The sequence below is a fragment of the Chenopodium album genome, chromosome 18, assembly GCF_948465745.1.
Source record: "Chenopodium album chromosome 18, dcCheAlbu1.1, whole genome shotgun sequence".
NCBI lineage: Eukaryota > Viridiplantae > Streptophyta > Magnoliopsida > Caryophyllales > Amaranthaceae > Chenopodium > Chenopodium album.
Genome location: NC_137851.1, coordinates 2,588,883 through 2,604,562, shown reverse-complemented (window position 1 = coordinate 2,604,562; position 15,680 = coordinate 2,588,883). Strand labels below are relative to the sequence as shown.

Below are 15,680 nucleotides of genomic sequence, written 5' to 3'. Positions count from 1 at the left end.
AGTTCTAATACGAAGTATTATCTTTTGAGAGTTGCATCATTCTCAATTTGAAGCTTTCTCTATGCTATTGTGTAGGTTTTGTTTACTTGTGAGTGAATTTAGCATTTATGTAATCTACAATACAATACATAGTATCTCTTTAAGACAATTACATCATTTTTATTTCCGAGTCGTAAAGATCATAAGTTTGATTAATAAGGTTATGAAGCTAGGAACATATGAAATGGGTCATGGCATTATGGATTTATGGCAACGTTGATGACACGTCTCATTTTCTTTTAATAGAAGCAGAATTATCATTCCAGATAATTGGATGTAATATAATCAACCTTTTTTTTAATAAAACAATGTTTTACATGGTTTACCACTAATTTACCGTCGCAAAGAGGATAGCATGGAAAAAAAAAAGAACAAAAATCGCTAGAAGGAGGGGTCGAACCTCCGACCTTGTGGTTAACAGCCACACGCTCTAACCAACTGAGCTATTCCAGCTTCGTTGGTATTACTATTAGCATAATTTTTTTTAAAAAAAATTTACAGCTTGCACTTAAATTACTCCAGGTATTTTACTCGTATTTTTTATCGCTTTCAACTTTAATTACTACTTGGGTGCAGAAACTGTCGTTTAACTTTTTTTTTTTTTTTTTTTTTTTTTTTTTTGTGACAAAAGTCATTTAACATGATGAAAGCAAGGAAGTCACGTCAATAATTATCTTAAAAATATTTAACGGAATCAAAATACATTTGATAAATTTTAATGGAGTTATTTGATACAAACATAAGCAATTTTATTGGAAGAGTTTTCAATGGCTGCAATAAAATTGTAGGCATTGAAACTGTTTTCAATCTCGACCCTTTAAATTTTATGGATCAATCTAGTCCGTCCGTGTAGTATTTTGATATTAAAAAAAAAAAAAATGTATTACTCACTTGAAAAAATGTTTTGTCGCCATTTATGGTTTCTACATCTCCATCAAATATGCATACAACCATGAGCCATATAAGCATGTTGTAAACATGGTGATCTGATTATGTAATTAAGAATTAACAAAGGGTAATTGGATTTTCCCCCACCCAAATTAAACATTCATCATCATCAATTCATCATACTTTAAAATAAATCACCCAACTTCCATCATCTGATCATCCCATGTGCGAGGATTTGTGATTTATAAATTTATTTTCATAATATAGTAATTGCAAATGAATGAAATAATGGAGCAAAGCAAAGTAAAAAAAAAAAATTCTATCCTTCAATTACTGTACTTTTTTTTTTTCCGTCAAAAAAAAAAAGTACAGTAATTGAAGGATAGAATTTTTTTTTTTTTAGGACATTGAAGCATAGAAACTAAATGAACATGTATTTATTTATTTATTTATTGTTAAATTATTTTGTAAATCACAAAGTCATCCCAATAAAAGGTTGGATTAGTCAAAATCTAATGAATGGCTGAGATTTAATCTAGTATAATGGCTACAATTTTATTGTAGCTATTTGAAAACTATCCAAAAAAAAAAAAAAATCAAATTCATAAGAATTTCTTTTTTTCATGTTCAAGTGGAAGTACATGCATCCGCCACTGTATGATACTACATACTATTGTACAACTTTCAAGTGTTGGAAATAATATTCGCATAGGTTATACTTTGTATTAGTATGAGAATATTGTTGATTTTTTTATAATTACAAAAAATGTTAATTAGAGAGATAGAGTTTTTGTGTGTGTCAAATAGAAAGATAAAGTGAAAAGTGAAAGGCTCGTGGGATAAATAAAGGACAAGCCGTATATAAGGGGGTGCTCGTAGAAATAAACTTTTTATGGTTGTTGGCTTGTTGCCATGGTATAAATGTGTAGCTCTTTTGCACTTTTTTGATTCTCCAAAAATATCTTTGCTCCCCAATATAATGTAATAGTGCGTGTAAACCTTTCGCATTACTAAGTAATAAGGTGTAGATATTTTTCGTCTATAAACTTCGTATAAAAAATCTCAAGGTACATACTCCTACTTTAAATCTTAACTCCAAACTAATGAGTAATGTCTATATAAAACCACTAACACAAGCCTTTGTTTAATTTTTCAATAAATATTTTTAGCTATTACTACGTATAATCAACCATATACGAACCTATAAATAAAATTATAATTAGTATATAGAATTTCACATTTCGTATGTCCTTGTAGTCTTGTACGCTATTTCATTTTCAAATTACAATAATTAGTTAATTACTAATGCTAGTCTTTACCCTAATAACATATTACAACTTTACAAGTCAACTAACTCAAATGTTTATTATCATGGATAACTTATCATTACAAGTCAATTATCACCTCAAGTGTAATTTATTATGTTAACAAATACAAACTCTAAAGACTTAGACATAAAATAGTTGAAATTATCCATGGAAAAACTCTACAATGTCGATTGAAGTGCTTCAAGGGACACTCTTACATTTTTTGTTACATATTTTCTACACTCAAATTCAAGCAAAGATTTTTTTCACCTTAGATTCCTAGAAGACTCTCGTGAACAAAACGACGTCGCAACATAACCCGATTCTCAATCTTACGTGGCAGAATCGCTTTTGCTCTTTTTGCACTTTTTTCCTGCCAAAAATATCTCCACCCTTAGATATTTCACCTCAAACTTCCCTACTCTCACTTTAAGCGCGTGAAAAATTTCCATTTTACCCCATTGAACACCTTTTTCCCACGCGCCTCATTTAGATAACGCACATTTCTACGGCTCTATAAATACCTTCCTCTACCCTTTCTAGGGGTGAGCAAACCGGGTACCCGGTCAAAATTTTAGGACTCGGACTTGGAATTGGTTGGAATCGGGTCCTAAAATTCGGAACCGGAATTGGAATTGGTTTAACTGGGTCCTAAATTTTAGGAATTGGAATTGGAACCACCGGGTACCGGTTCCGGTTTCGGGTACCCACTTATGTATGTAATTGTTAAAATATAATACAAATTATAATTCTTATTTTAGTTAGTATCATTATTAGTGTTTAATACTTATATTTATATATGCATTAAGCTATTTGTATTCATGTTAGGTATTAATAATACTTTTTTTATTGTACAAATTAGATACATTTAACATATTTTTATTATTTAAAATTTATTTAGTTTAGGATATATTGGATAACCGGGTACCCAACCGGTTCCGGGTCCAAAAAGTGGAGAATTGGAATTGGAATTGGTTATAATCGGGTCCTTAATTTATTACCCGGAATTGGAACCACCGGGTCCAATCTCGGTTCCGGACCCGCCGGTTCCTAACCGGTTCCGGTTCCAATTCCGGGTACCCGGAAATTTTGCTCACCCCTAACCCTTTCCCTTGCTTCAAATCAAAGCTCCTCTACATAGCTTTCTTAAAGAAGAAGTGAGAGATAAAAAGTTTGACTACGATGTCTTACTCGGGAGTCGAATCGGGTATGGAAGACGGCGATCGTCGGCAGAACATGGTGTCTGCCGGCGGCGCCGGCAACCGTCGCCGGAGAACCGCCACCAACAACATCGAGTTCTCCGGCGACGGTTGTGGAGGTCCACAAGCGTGGAACGCCTTCGCCGAGAGCTTTAGCGAGGTGCAGACGGTGCTAGATCGAAACCGGATGTTGATCCAGCAGGCGAACGAGAACCACCAGTCCCGACTCCCGGACAATATGAAAAAGAATGTGGCGATCATACAAGAATTGAACGGGAATATTACGAAAGTCGCGTCGATTTACTCGGATTTGTCGGCGAATTTCAGCGGGAGCGTGAGGCAGCAACAACCGGCTGGGGGTGGAGGGAAGGGAAGTTATAAAGGAGGGAATAGTAATGGGAGAGGTAATTAGAAAGAAACTCGTGTAGCTTTTATGTATTAATTAGTACTGATAATCAGAGTAATTACTGATTAGTTCCCTCAAAAAATAACATTTAAAAAAACGAGGAGCTAAAAAGAGGGGAATTTGGCTCCTTTGTTAAATTTTATGCAATGTGGCTGTGTTGTAAGGATGAATATTGATTGGAAATGAATTTGGCTAAGAGTTTATCTAAAAATGTTTTTTTTTTTTTTTTTTTTTAATTTCCTAACTCTGAAATTAAATTGTCTTACATGTTTCCCTCGGAAAAAAAAAAAGGTCTTACATGTGTGAGAAAGTTCAATACAAGTATGTACAACTGTGTAAAATATTGATGATTGCGTGGATGACAATTAAGCAAAGAAATTGTTCTTTATTACAGTATGAATTAGAAGACTAGCTTTTGTAAAAAATAATAATAATAATAATAATAATAATAATAATAAATTAGAAGACTAGCTACCAATATAATTAATCCAACCACTACCTTAATTTCTTTAAATGATGAAGTAAGGATAGATACATGGTGGATTGGATGATGGATAAAGAAATATGAAGCATGTTGTGACATGTAATTATTTTGAATAGCGGTTGCGTTGTGAATAAGTATAAATGTTGTTTCAAGTAAAATATCGAACATTTTATATCATTAAATGACTGATGTATTTCTTATTATACCATTTAGAATATATTATTACGTAGCTATCAATATGTATTCTGTATCTAAGTGGAACATATAATTATTATTTGTAGTTTATAACATCTTTTTGTCTTTATGAAAAGTTATACTTTGTACAGGGTAAAAGTCATATTTTAATCTAAGTGCATGTTCTGATTTACTGAAGTGAGTTGAAATGAACTGAACTGAACTGACTGGAGCTGCACTGAAGTGAACTGAATATTTTATGAGAGAAGGAAATTATAAACTGAACTGAATATTTTATGAGAGAAGGAAATTATAAACTAAACTGAATTGAACTGAACTAAACTAAAAATAAGTCGAAGAGAATAGAACCTAATGCCCCTAACTCTCACAAATTTTCTCTAATGTCTAAACTAGTGCTAGTTTAATATCCATAGAAAAGTAATCTTATTATTTGTTAATGATGTATGAAGTGAAGAAGAGTACATACTTGATTGTGAAACACTTCTATATGTACAATTATTTGAGTAGACGCAGGAGAATCAAAGGTTATTTGAATTTTCACTACATATATTCATATGACATTGTTATATCACTTCTATACCGTATACACCCATTAAATATTAGATTGTCCTACATTAAGCAAGTGTTTGAGTGCAATATAAATTGTAATAGAGCAATGACTTATTAGTTCAGCGCAACAAATTATTGAACATCCTTATCATAGTTATATATTTTCCACCTGGTTTATGTACTCTATTAGTCCATTTGTCCCACAAAAAACTTTTCATTTGCTATATTATTCATATTCAAAAGCTGATGTTTAAAGCGCTCACTGTGTTATAAAATGCAATGAATCTAAAGTGCTATATTACCAAAACACCATATTTTAACTAAACAATAGCTAATGACTAGCATGTTATTCCAACTATCTAAGAGGACCAAGAATGTTAAAAGATAATGCATGGTTTGATCCTGAGAAAAAGTGAAAGAGAAAATCTTGTGAGATAACATTGTGAGAAGACAAATAAAATTTAAAACATATTTAGTTGCCACCGTGGCGTAAATATGTTGCTCTTTTGTGCCTTTTTTGTGATTCTTCAAAAATGTTATTGCTTCTCACTATCCTTAGTGGTAACATTTTTTTAAAAAAAAATATTTTATCAAGCACTAATCTCAATACTCAGTCCATAAATATCTTAGTAATATTTGGCTCAATTTAGGGTATATTCTTTGTTTGACTTTATTGAATTAAAAAAAAAATATTAAATTTAATAACTTTTTATTTGAGCTTATTTTGTGTAAAATAGGTGAAAACAAGGGTTTGTTTGTTTCATCTCCTCATATGAAACCTTTTCATATAAATATACCTTAAAAGCTTATTTTGTGTAAAGTTTAATCTCCTCATATGAATCCATTTTTACCACTTTGTAACTAAAACTTTAATGTATTCATTGGATTTCAAACTTCAAAATGAACAAGAATGCATAAAACATCTCACTACTGAAATAATTACCATACAATTATGGACGATTTTCGTTAAATGACCATTTGTTATAAGGTACAAACAAAATTATTATTTACTTAGGTGCACACAAGGTACTAACACAAAAACAAATACGTAGTACTTTAATTTAATTCGATTATATCATGTACACCCACTGTATATAAAAGTTTACCTAAATAATGACGATGATGAATGACAAAACAAGTTAAAAGCACAAAAATGCTGCAGTATAATAACTTTTAAAATTAAAAAATAAATATACATATACTCGTTTCGAAAAAAAAAAGAAAATGTCAATTTCAAAGTCCAGCCTGTATCCCTTATTTTATTAGTTCATCAATTAAATTATTTTTTTTTTTTCCAAGTTCACCAGAAACTTTATCCAAAAGACTATTCAACCAGAGCTTATCAAAAAGTGCTTACAATTCATAGTATACCCCAAAACGACACCGTATTCACCATCTTACGTGGCAGAATCACTTTTGCTCTTTTTGCACTTTTTCATTACAAAAATATCTCCGCCCTTGGATATTTCACCTCTAGTCTCCCCTACTCTCACCCTCAGCGCGTGATGAATTCCAAATTTACCCTTTCTCCAACATCTTTCCCACGCGCCTCATTTGATGACTCACCTCTATATAAGCCCTCTTCTACCCCTGTCTCTCTCTTCAAACCAGAGCTCCAAGTAGCCTCTTATGGTAGCTTGAAAAAAATATATTAATAAAAAATAAAATAAAGTTTGACCTTATGTCTTACTCGAGAGCCGATTCGAGTTTGGAAGACGGCGATCGCCAACAGAACATAGAGTCTGTTGGCGGCGCCGGCAACCGTCGCCGGAGAACAACGAACGAGTTCTCCGGCGACGGTTGCAGGGATCCGGAGGCGTGGAATGCGTTTGCGGATAGTTTTAGTCAGGTGCAGTCGGTGTTGGACCGGAACAGGATGCTGATCCAGCAGGCTAACGAGAACCACCAGTCGAGGAGGCCGGATAATATGGTTAAGAATGTGGCGATCATTCAGGAATTGAATGGGAACATTACAAAAGTCGCGTCGATTTACTCCGAATTGTCGGGGAATTTCGCCGGAAGGGTGAATCAGCAACGGCAAGGAGGTGGAGGAAAGGGAGGAAGTAGCAATGGAAGGATGAATAATGAGTAAAGGGGAATTTTAAAGATAAAAAAGATTATCTGCCTTGGTGTGATTTATTAGTACTAATAAGTGGTACGGAGTACTAATTGCTAGTACTAAGTAGTTTTGTCAAGGGAAAAAAAATAATGAAGGGGAATTTGGCTCCTTTGTTCAATTTTATGTACTAAATATAATTTAAGCTATGTGATGTAAGGATGATCATTGATTGGTAATGAATCGGAATGAGTTTTATGTGGGTTTGATTTATTAAGATTTAAAAATCTTATCATTCTTTTTTACTCCGTACTATGTTTGTTCGATTTTAACTTAATTTAATCGAATTTAATCTAAAATTAGTGTATCTATTTAAAAATTTCAGAAGGAGGGTATATGATAATTTAATCTGACTTTTGGTTAGTTCTTAAAAAAAATCCCACAATAAAGATATTGAACAAGTAACATGCTCTATAATAAAGTATTAGATGATTCAAATATCGAACACGTTTGATTAAAAAAAAAATTAAATCAATCAATCATTGAACAGAAAGTAAAGGATGGAGTTAGAAATTGACAATATATGTCAAAGATTGGAGGATCATATAATTAGCATGAAATTGTCCATTTATTCATGCTTAGTCAATTCTAGAAATGTGTATGTAATATCAGGATTAGCACTCTGAAACATCTGGATAACTAGCACTTGATGTGGATGTGTCTATTTTTGATAGCTGGAGCCAGGATTGATGATAGGTGAAGAAAAGCAATCAACATGAAACACATTCAAAATTGATTAAGTGATGATGACTTGATAAACATATTTTGACATTTTTTTTTGTTTTTGTTTTTGTAACATGGAGTACCAATTAACAAAAAATTTTATGGAGTATTATAGCATAATCTGGTAGGTGTGGATCAAATTTTGTATTGTGCACCTGTTTACACATATGTTTGAACATGGTGGTGCCTGTTTGACAACCGCCGAGTCATTTAGCCAATGGATATTAGATATGTAGTAAACTTTACTAAATTACTATTAAGAATAGAGTCTTAAACTTTGCTACATCAAACAATTAAAGAGTCCTTATTAAGTAATTATGGTCCAAGAAATTGCTATACTTTTTTTAAAAAAATAATTTTCAAGGTAATTGTTACTTTAACTCACTTGTAAGTTGTATGTGATCTCACTTAGTCACCCTATTTATATCTTCATCATATACGATTTCTTTTTATCACTCTTGTCTATCTTTTCATCACATGAATTTCTAAAATAATGTGTTTCCTCTTTATTAGCAATCTTAAAAGATTTAGATGAACTTTATACGCGTATTTGTATCTATCCATATTCATGCAAAGACTAATACTCATTGACTCATTGATCATCCCATCTAAAAAATTCCAACAAAAACATTGTAGTAGGGCTTTGTGCCTATGAAATATTTCCAAGTTGGCAAGGGCATTTACATTTTGATTCATGAAAATCTAATCTGCTAGAATTTGCTTGTGTATTGATTTGGTCCCAATTGATGCTAGTGAAAATGAAAAATGGAGCACTTTACGCATGATCTTTTGTTTGTGCTCTTTAATGAGCCAACTTTTTTATCTTGGATTCTAGCTGAACAAGTCACTTAACATTTAACACAACATGATTTTGTTTGCTATTTTTCTTTGCTTTAGGAGGCTCTTTTAGGCTACAATTCTGGTAAGTGATCAATTCTCTTTCTTGTATTTGTTAGAAACTTATAACGACAATCTTGTACTCTTGTAGGCTATTATCTAGTTTTAACAAGTCTTGATTTATAGATGATTATAGATTTATAGTCCATCTATTATGTAGTTAGAAATAACAAAGATATCGTATCAAGTCAAGTTAAAGTCTTTGTTGGTCACAAATAGGGTGCAAATCCCTTAATCCAACCGAAATTATTTTTTAAAAAATGAGTTAGATGTAGAAATTTCAACTCATACTTGTTTATGGGATATGTTCAACGCTTCAAGTTTAGTGAGATATTTCCAAAATATCTTACACACCACACCAGAAGTGAGATATTTTTTGGCGCGTGTGTAAGAGGGAGCGCGCATTGATTGTATTCAATTTCGTAATATAGGAATCTAGTTGACAAATTTTCAAGAGATCACTGATTTTTATATGAATCTTGATCAAACACAGGTGAAAAGATTTGGTAAAAGCAATAAGCATCTTTGAAAAGGACATAGGTGGGAGTAAAAGTGCAGCATGGTACCCTGGCATCTAATTCTCTTGCATGAGCACATTTAATTATTTGAAGAATACGGATAACTGGATAAGGAGTCTAAGCTAGGAGAAAATGGCATTGAAAAAATTACATAAATGCTGCAAATTGTGTGATATTTCAACTATGAATGAACTACATTTTTACTTGACCTATTGATATGAATAATATGATATGATAGGTGATAAGAATTATACCATGTTATGTTCCCCATTTCAAGTGGAATGACTCGAATCTAGTACATGAAACTGTCATGGCCCAGTGCAACTAATTCCCATAGGCCATAGGCAACTAGCACTCTAGCAGTGCAGGGAAGCTATTCTTTCTAGAGCTTCTGTCAGCCTCTAGCAACGTTGGCGGCCAGGTTGGCATCACCTCGTAACAACCACTCAATGGTCAAGCCGTCGAGGTGTCTTTAAAACATTTGGGTGTACTGGGACAACCTTTTGAATTATGAATACCCTCCCCTTCCACAGGTTACCTGAAGTTTCAGCCATTTTGCACAGTTGAGCATTGGAAGGAGTTTGTCTACCAGCAAGAGTGGCTAGAGTGGTTTGTGACTTTGTGTATTCTTTTGCAGACCTCTACTTCTGCTAGCGGCCCTAGCAGACAATATTCTAATGTTGTTTCACTTCAACAGTCGCTTCTATTTCGTTACACTTACAATGTGCTTTACTTTTTTTTTTTTTTTACTGAAAAACTATAAATGATTTCAACAGCTAATTGGCCAAACACCTAAATTAATCATTTAAACAATTACTTAGACTAGCAACCCCCCAACATCTTAATTAACGCGTCATGAATATATGCTAGATTTATAAGACTCCGAGTACAATAATTATGTATTTATGCAATTACATGATCTCCTGCATAGCTTTCAGAATATAGAAGAATGCATTGAAAGTGCAGGATGTTGCAATTCAGCAAAGAAGATATTGATAATAAGTGGCATAGTGACATATTATGCTGGGATTCGATAATGTCAACATTGTACAAGATGCTAGTATATGCTCGTCCAAGAAATATCAAAAGTCTGCTGTATCTCACTGGTGCCAGCTTCCAAGGTCTACTGAGTGAAGATGTGCAATGCCTTCTGTACTCAAGATGACGATGATTTTATTTCACCGGAATTTGATATGACAACTTTGCCTCTTGGTATCCCATTTTGTGTACCACGCGCCTCAATCTTATGGACGATATCCATTCCTGACAATACTTCACCAAACACAACGTGCCGCCCGTCCAACCTTTAATGTGCAACCACAAATGGAAAATTATTACAACCTCAGTTGAAGCATGCATCAAGGTTTATCAGAATTGAGTCCCACTTGTCTAATATCTCCCCTCCAAAAGCTCGACAATGACCACAAACCAACACTACCTCATCTAGAGCTGAAAGAGAATCATATTGACACGCAGCTTGGGACAAATTTAGCACAATGTGACAGGTGTAACTGTGCCAAGGCAAAAGTCTATTTTGGTTGGGTTTTTGGTGATTTGGACTTGGCATCAAAATCCTGCTCCTAGACGTTAACGTTTGTTGTAAATTATTTTCCATTCTTATGTCATAATGAGTTTAAGTACAAAAGCATTGTGTAAATATTGTGTTTTCCCGTTAATATTACTCATAATCTTAATTGAACTAAATTAATAGCAAAATTAACAAAATGTGAATTAGATGACCACTTGGCAGAATCTGGGTTGTGGCATCCACAAAAAAATATTGAACGGCCAAGGATATGCAATAATAGTTAGATATGCATAATACCGCCAAGGTTTATGGATGGTTCCCAAGCTAAGTTCCTGGATTTTGATAAGAAGAAACAAGATATTCTTTCTTCCTTTTTTTTTTAATGAAAAGAAACAAGAAATTCTGAAAGAAAGGACCATGAGAGCCTCAATTCCAACTGCCCTCCACCCTCTGCCCCTCTCTCTCACTGTTTTTATAAACAAGAAACATATAACAGAATCCAAAACTTAGCAACTTACCAGTTTGTTTTAACAGTTGTAATAAAGAACTGTGATCCATTGGTATCAGGTCCAGCATTTGCCATTGAAAGAAGTCCTGGCCAAAGTAAGCAACAACAAGATTTATTCAAACACGAGAAGTTAAGTGCTATGCAAACAATTGCAGATCATATTCTTGCAATATAATACTATAATCATTATTAGAAGCATTACGGTTTAGTAGCAGTGGAGCTAGTTTATCAAGGCATGTGCCCATAGCATGCCCACTTCCTCATAAAGATATTCTTGAACAATTAATCACACTAAGGCTAAGTTTTGCACAAAAGAAAAGGTACAAGGCCAGCCAAAGGAAACTTTGACCTAGCTTCTCTGGTGCATTCTCATAATGCAAAAATATAAATAAATTAAGATAAACAATTAAACATGTTGCCCCTCAAAAAAAACAGCTCCAGTATAATGAATATGTGTGGTAATTTATGCTACCTGGACTAGTGTGTTTCAGTTTGAAGTTCTCATCTGCAAACCTCTCACCATATATAGACTCTCCACCGCGGCCATCACCAACAGTGAAATCACCACCCTGAATCATAAAACTTGGAATGATCCGGTGAAACTTGCTTCCTTTAAAGTGCAGAGGTTTCCCATTGTTTCCAACTCCTTTTTCTCCTGCAATAATTAGCGATCCATTTAAGTCATAAAAATTCAATGTTAAAACAAAGCTATTCCGATCCAGTTCAGTAAGTCACCTCAGCTAGTCAGCTCTAGTTGGTTTTATATAATCCATTACCAAGAATGTAAAGTGTTGCTCATACTATCATTTATACCAGCAAGAAATGCAAGCTTTCATGAAAATGTTGTCAAACATGGTTGATTCTCCATTATTCTTAAATAGTAAGATGAGTATAGGCAAGAAATAAAACTGAAAGACACTTGTCCAGGTAGCATATGGGAATTAGCTTCAGAAGCTGCAAAGGTGGCAATGGCATGTGGATTTCATGACAATATACGGCCAATTACTCTCAGTCATTGCCATATTTTTGGTTCTTTTATTACTTGTAAAGCCATAACAAATATGCTTCTAAAACAACATTCACTCAGAAGTCAGAACACCTAACAATTTATAAAGCAACTATTTGACGGCAGAATTGTATGTTTTTAATTAAAGACTAATGGATTCAGATAATCCATGCTCGGATGGCCGGACAGGTAAATCACAGGAAACCCATGTGCAAGACGCGTTCATCATCTGGATAGAACATGCAAAAAGAAGAGCACTAGCCTCGAATTCTTAATATTTTTGAAGATCTCTCTCTTAGAAAGAAGTAAGGAAATTAGATATAGCTGGAAATTTGTGGATACTCATTGCACCAATTGGATCCATGAATAGAGGCAAAAACTAAAAGAAAGGGAGCAAAAGTTACATGGCTACCCGTGCATAGTGCTCGAAAATTCTCTGCAAAAAAATAGATTTTCCCATCAGTTAGAAAGATTTTAAAAAAATAACACTGAATGATTTTCCAGTGTAGTTAACATGGAGCATTTAAGTAAACTGAGAAACTGTACCTACAGTTCTGGGGACTGTTTTCCCAAAGAGGCCCATAACAATTCGTCCTGAAAAATATACAAATAATAATCAGATTCCCTTCACATAACGGAAATTTTAATCACATAGTTCCAGAATATAAAACAGTAGGGACTGCTCTTAGGAAATCTAGATGTGTATTGAATGGAACTCATTAATGAGCCACCTTGATCTATATATGATAGAGATTTAGACAGTAACTGATATGAACTCTTATGTCTTTATGCCAGAAAATATCAAAGCAACATTATTTTGCTTAAAAATGTATGAAGACACTAATCCTTCAATTGGATATGAAGAACATAAATTAACTTAAGGAAAGGAAGATGAGTTCAATTAATTTACTCCATAGCTTACAGTACTGAAGTTATGTTGGAAAGACTTTTAGCTTTTATTTCTCCTACATCTCCCCCCTATCTCCACCAATGACTCATCCCCATCCAGAAGAACTGAAACAATAAACATGTGAAAAGAAGAACATCCATACTTGGTTAAAATGGAGGAAAGTACCAAGTCTAGATCGAATAATTCAAACTCAATAGTCACTAATGCTTCCAGCTGGGTAAAATCCCATATTACACATGTTTGAATCATAACTAAATCTGCCATCTAATGCAGATGTTCCTATCTTGCAGATATTTTGAAGGTACGGTTTATTGAGCATTAAAGCCTTATCGAGGCTCATTGCAGAGACGAGGTCCCTGTCATATAACTAATTAACTGTGTGATATACTGCCGATAAATTTTTCAGAGGATACAGGTGTTAGATATATGTAGGCTTAATAAGGAGGAGACCTTTTTCATAAGACTTTAATCTATATAGGCATTTACAACTGTACATTTGCTACAAAGAGTACAAACAAGTAGCGAAAAGGCTAGCAAGATAATTGAATAAGCCAAATTTTACAGCAATCCCATTTAAACCATCAAATGTAGGCCTGTGGCCATTTTAGCTATTTCAGCAATGATAAGAGTTTTCTTAGAAAAGGTGTCATTATTCCTAAAATGATGCATCTAACCATGCCTTCACATGTCTTCGCAAACAACAAAACTCTCGGTTTTGAGCTAGAGTTGTCAAGTAAGATAGCTACAGCTCGCCCTTTGTCAATACTAATGCATGTATCCACATGGAAATAAGAAAAATGTTCGTCATGCAAATTATGTGTACAGGTAACAGATACCTCAAGCTGACCATACCACGCAAAAGTAAGTGATAATAAAAATGCAGGCCATGACAGAAAACTATGCTATATGAACTGTCACAACTGTGAATTATTTTGCAACATAATAACACTATATGCTAGATTGCTAGTTTTTAGCAAAAACCAACACGTCCAGCAAATACTTGCAGACAAAATCCACACCTTACAAACAAAATCCCTCAATAAGCTTGATCGCGAGTAAATATTCTAAATTTCAAAAGCAACAACAATTTGAACCTCTTTTCTGTTTTCCTTTGTTATTGTTCTTTGACTAGCTGCTACATTTCTCATAAAACACCTCAAAACCTCATCAAGAATTCAAACAATTCTCAAATGTATAAGATAAAAACAGCACATACCAGCAAACTTCCCATCGATTTCGACATCAAAGAAAACCCGGTGAGTCACTTCTTTCAATCCTCCATCCGACGCCTTCCCCTAAAACACATACTTTCCAATCAACTAAACACCAATTGACTATATAACATGTAAAATTCCCCCCCCCCCCCCCCCCCCCCAAAAAAAAAACAAATGGGTAATACCAAATCAAACACAAACTATAAGCTCACCTCATTATTAGTCCCTAAAACCTCACTTTTTACGAGCGGATCACTAGTTTTTTGCAATTGAGGTGACCCGGGATCACTTAAATGATTCTGCAATTGGTTCAATCCAAAATGTAGCATAAGTTGACAAATTTACAATCTTTTGTATATTTTTTTGAATCAAACAGAAATTGGATTTGACAGGATGAAATTATGAGATTAAATCAAGAAAAAAACACTAATAAATTCAGAGATTGAAGCTGAAAAAACATGAGATTATATAATAGTTTAGCATAAAATTAAACACACAAAAAAACAAGAAAAAGATAATGAAGATATACCAGAATAAGAAGTAAGAATCCGAAGAGAGCGAGAAGCCATAGTAGAGCAGGAAATATGATCCGTTTGGAAATCGCCATATTTCTGAGCTCACTTTGATTTCCAGTTTTAGGGATTTCCTTTTTTGGTAGAAGATTGAAATCAGAAGATCACTGATTAGCGGACTCTTTGGATCAGGCCCGTTTTCTATAAGTAATAACTATTAAGGCCCGATTTCCTACCCAATGTTGATTGTCTGGCTAATTGGTTACTCGTATTCACTTTCATGTTATTTTTATGTGTAGTTCTAAGGGATTTTAATTTTGTATAATATGGTGTCTAGGATGTTTTTCACGTGTTTGAGTAGACGTGTCAATTTAGGTAATTGGGTTGAGTTTGATTTATGTCCATACGAGTCAAAATTTGAATCGAATTATTTATAGGTCATATATGACTTTGTCTCTTCTAACAGTTTGAGTGGATATTTGCTTCCCTAAAAAGTTTATTGGGTTTTTGTTGGTAGGTAAAATACTCTTATACGGAGTACTGAGGTTGGTTTATTGCAATTTTTCCCTTGAATGTTTGAACAACAGGGTAATTGGTCACTAAATTCATTGTGTCCAAAAAAAAAAAAAAATGCTTGTAGAATAGTACAGTACAAAGTTTGCTTGGATACGCATAAAAAAG

General features: G+C 33.7%; 2 protein-coding genes, 1 non-coding gene and 1 pseudogene across 3 annotated transcripts; 2 read left to right on the top strand and 2 right to left on the bottom strand.

Annotated features, from left to right (window-relative positions):
* Nucleotides 1-418: 418 nt before the first annotated feature.
* Nucleotides 419-492, bottom strand: TRNAN-GUU (transfer RNA asparagine (anticodon GUU)). The gene has a single exon. It is a non-coding gene; the product is annotated as a tRNA-Asn (tRNA).
* A 2,924-nt stretch (nucleotides 493-3,416) lies between these two features.
* On the top strand, nucleotides 3,417-3,845 carry LOC145590694 (protein EARLY FLOWERING 4-like). Its single transcript, XM_081647100.1, has one exon. It carries the CDS (start codon nucleotides 3,417-3,419, stop codon nucleotides 3,843-3,845), a length of 429 nt encoding a protein of 142 aa, XP_081503226.1.
* A 2,845-nt stretch (nucleotides 3,846-6,690) lies between these two features.
* LOC145592676 (protein EARLY FLOWERING 4 pseudogene) lies at nucleotides 6,691-7,381 on the top strand (annotated as a pseudogene).
* Nucleotides 7,382-10,253: 2,872 nt separating this feature from the next.
* LOC145592675 (peptidyl-prolyl cis-trans isomerase CYP20-1-like) lies at nucleotides 10,254-15,206 on the bottom strand. The gene is made up of 8 exons (XM_081649184.1): nucleotides 15,017-15,206; nucleotides 14,700-14,786; nucleotides 14,490-14,568; nucleotides 12,910-12,957; nucleotides 12,776-12,799; nucleotides 11,830-12,012; nucleotides 11,368-11,443; nucleotides 10,254-10,625 (listed from the first exon to the last, which is right to left on the bottom strand). The coding sequence occupies exons 1-8, from the start codon at nucleotides 15,092-15,094 to the stop codon at nucleotides 10,478-10,480; spliced, it is 723 nt and encodes a 240-aa protein (XP_081505310.1). The 5' UTR covers nucleotides 15,095-15,206; the 3' UTR covers nucleotides 10,254-10,477.
* Nucleotides 15,207-15,680: the final 474 nt, after the last annotated feature.

Bases quoted from the DNA above. Each gene is read 5' to 3' on its own strand.
- LOC145590694 (XM_081647100.1), top strand. From the start codon at position 3,417: ATGTCTTACTCGGGAGTCGAATCGGGTATGGAAGACGGCGATCGTCGG.
- LOC145592675 (XM_081649184.1), bottom strand. From the start codon at position 15,094: ATGGCGATTTCCAAACGGATCATATTTCCTGCTCTACTATGGCTTCTC. The intron at 14,787-15,016 runs GTATATCTTCAT...AACCAATTGCAG, and splicing joins GATTCTTACTTCTTATTCTG to AATCATTTAAGTGATCCCGG. The intron at 10,626-11,367 runs GTAAGTTGCTAA...TGCACATTAAAG, and splicing joins ACAACTGTTAAAACAAACTG to GTTGGACGGGCGGCACGTTG.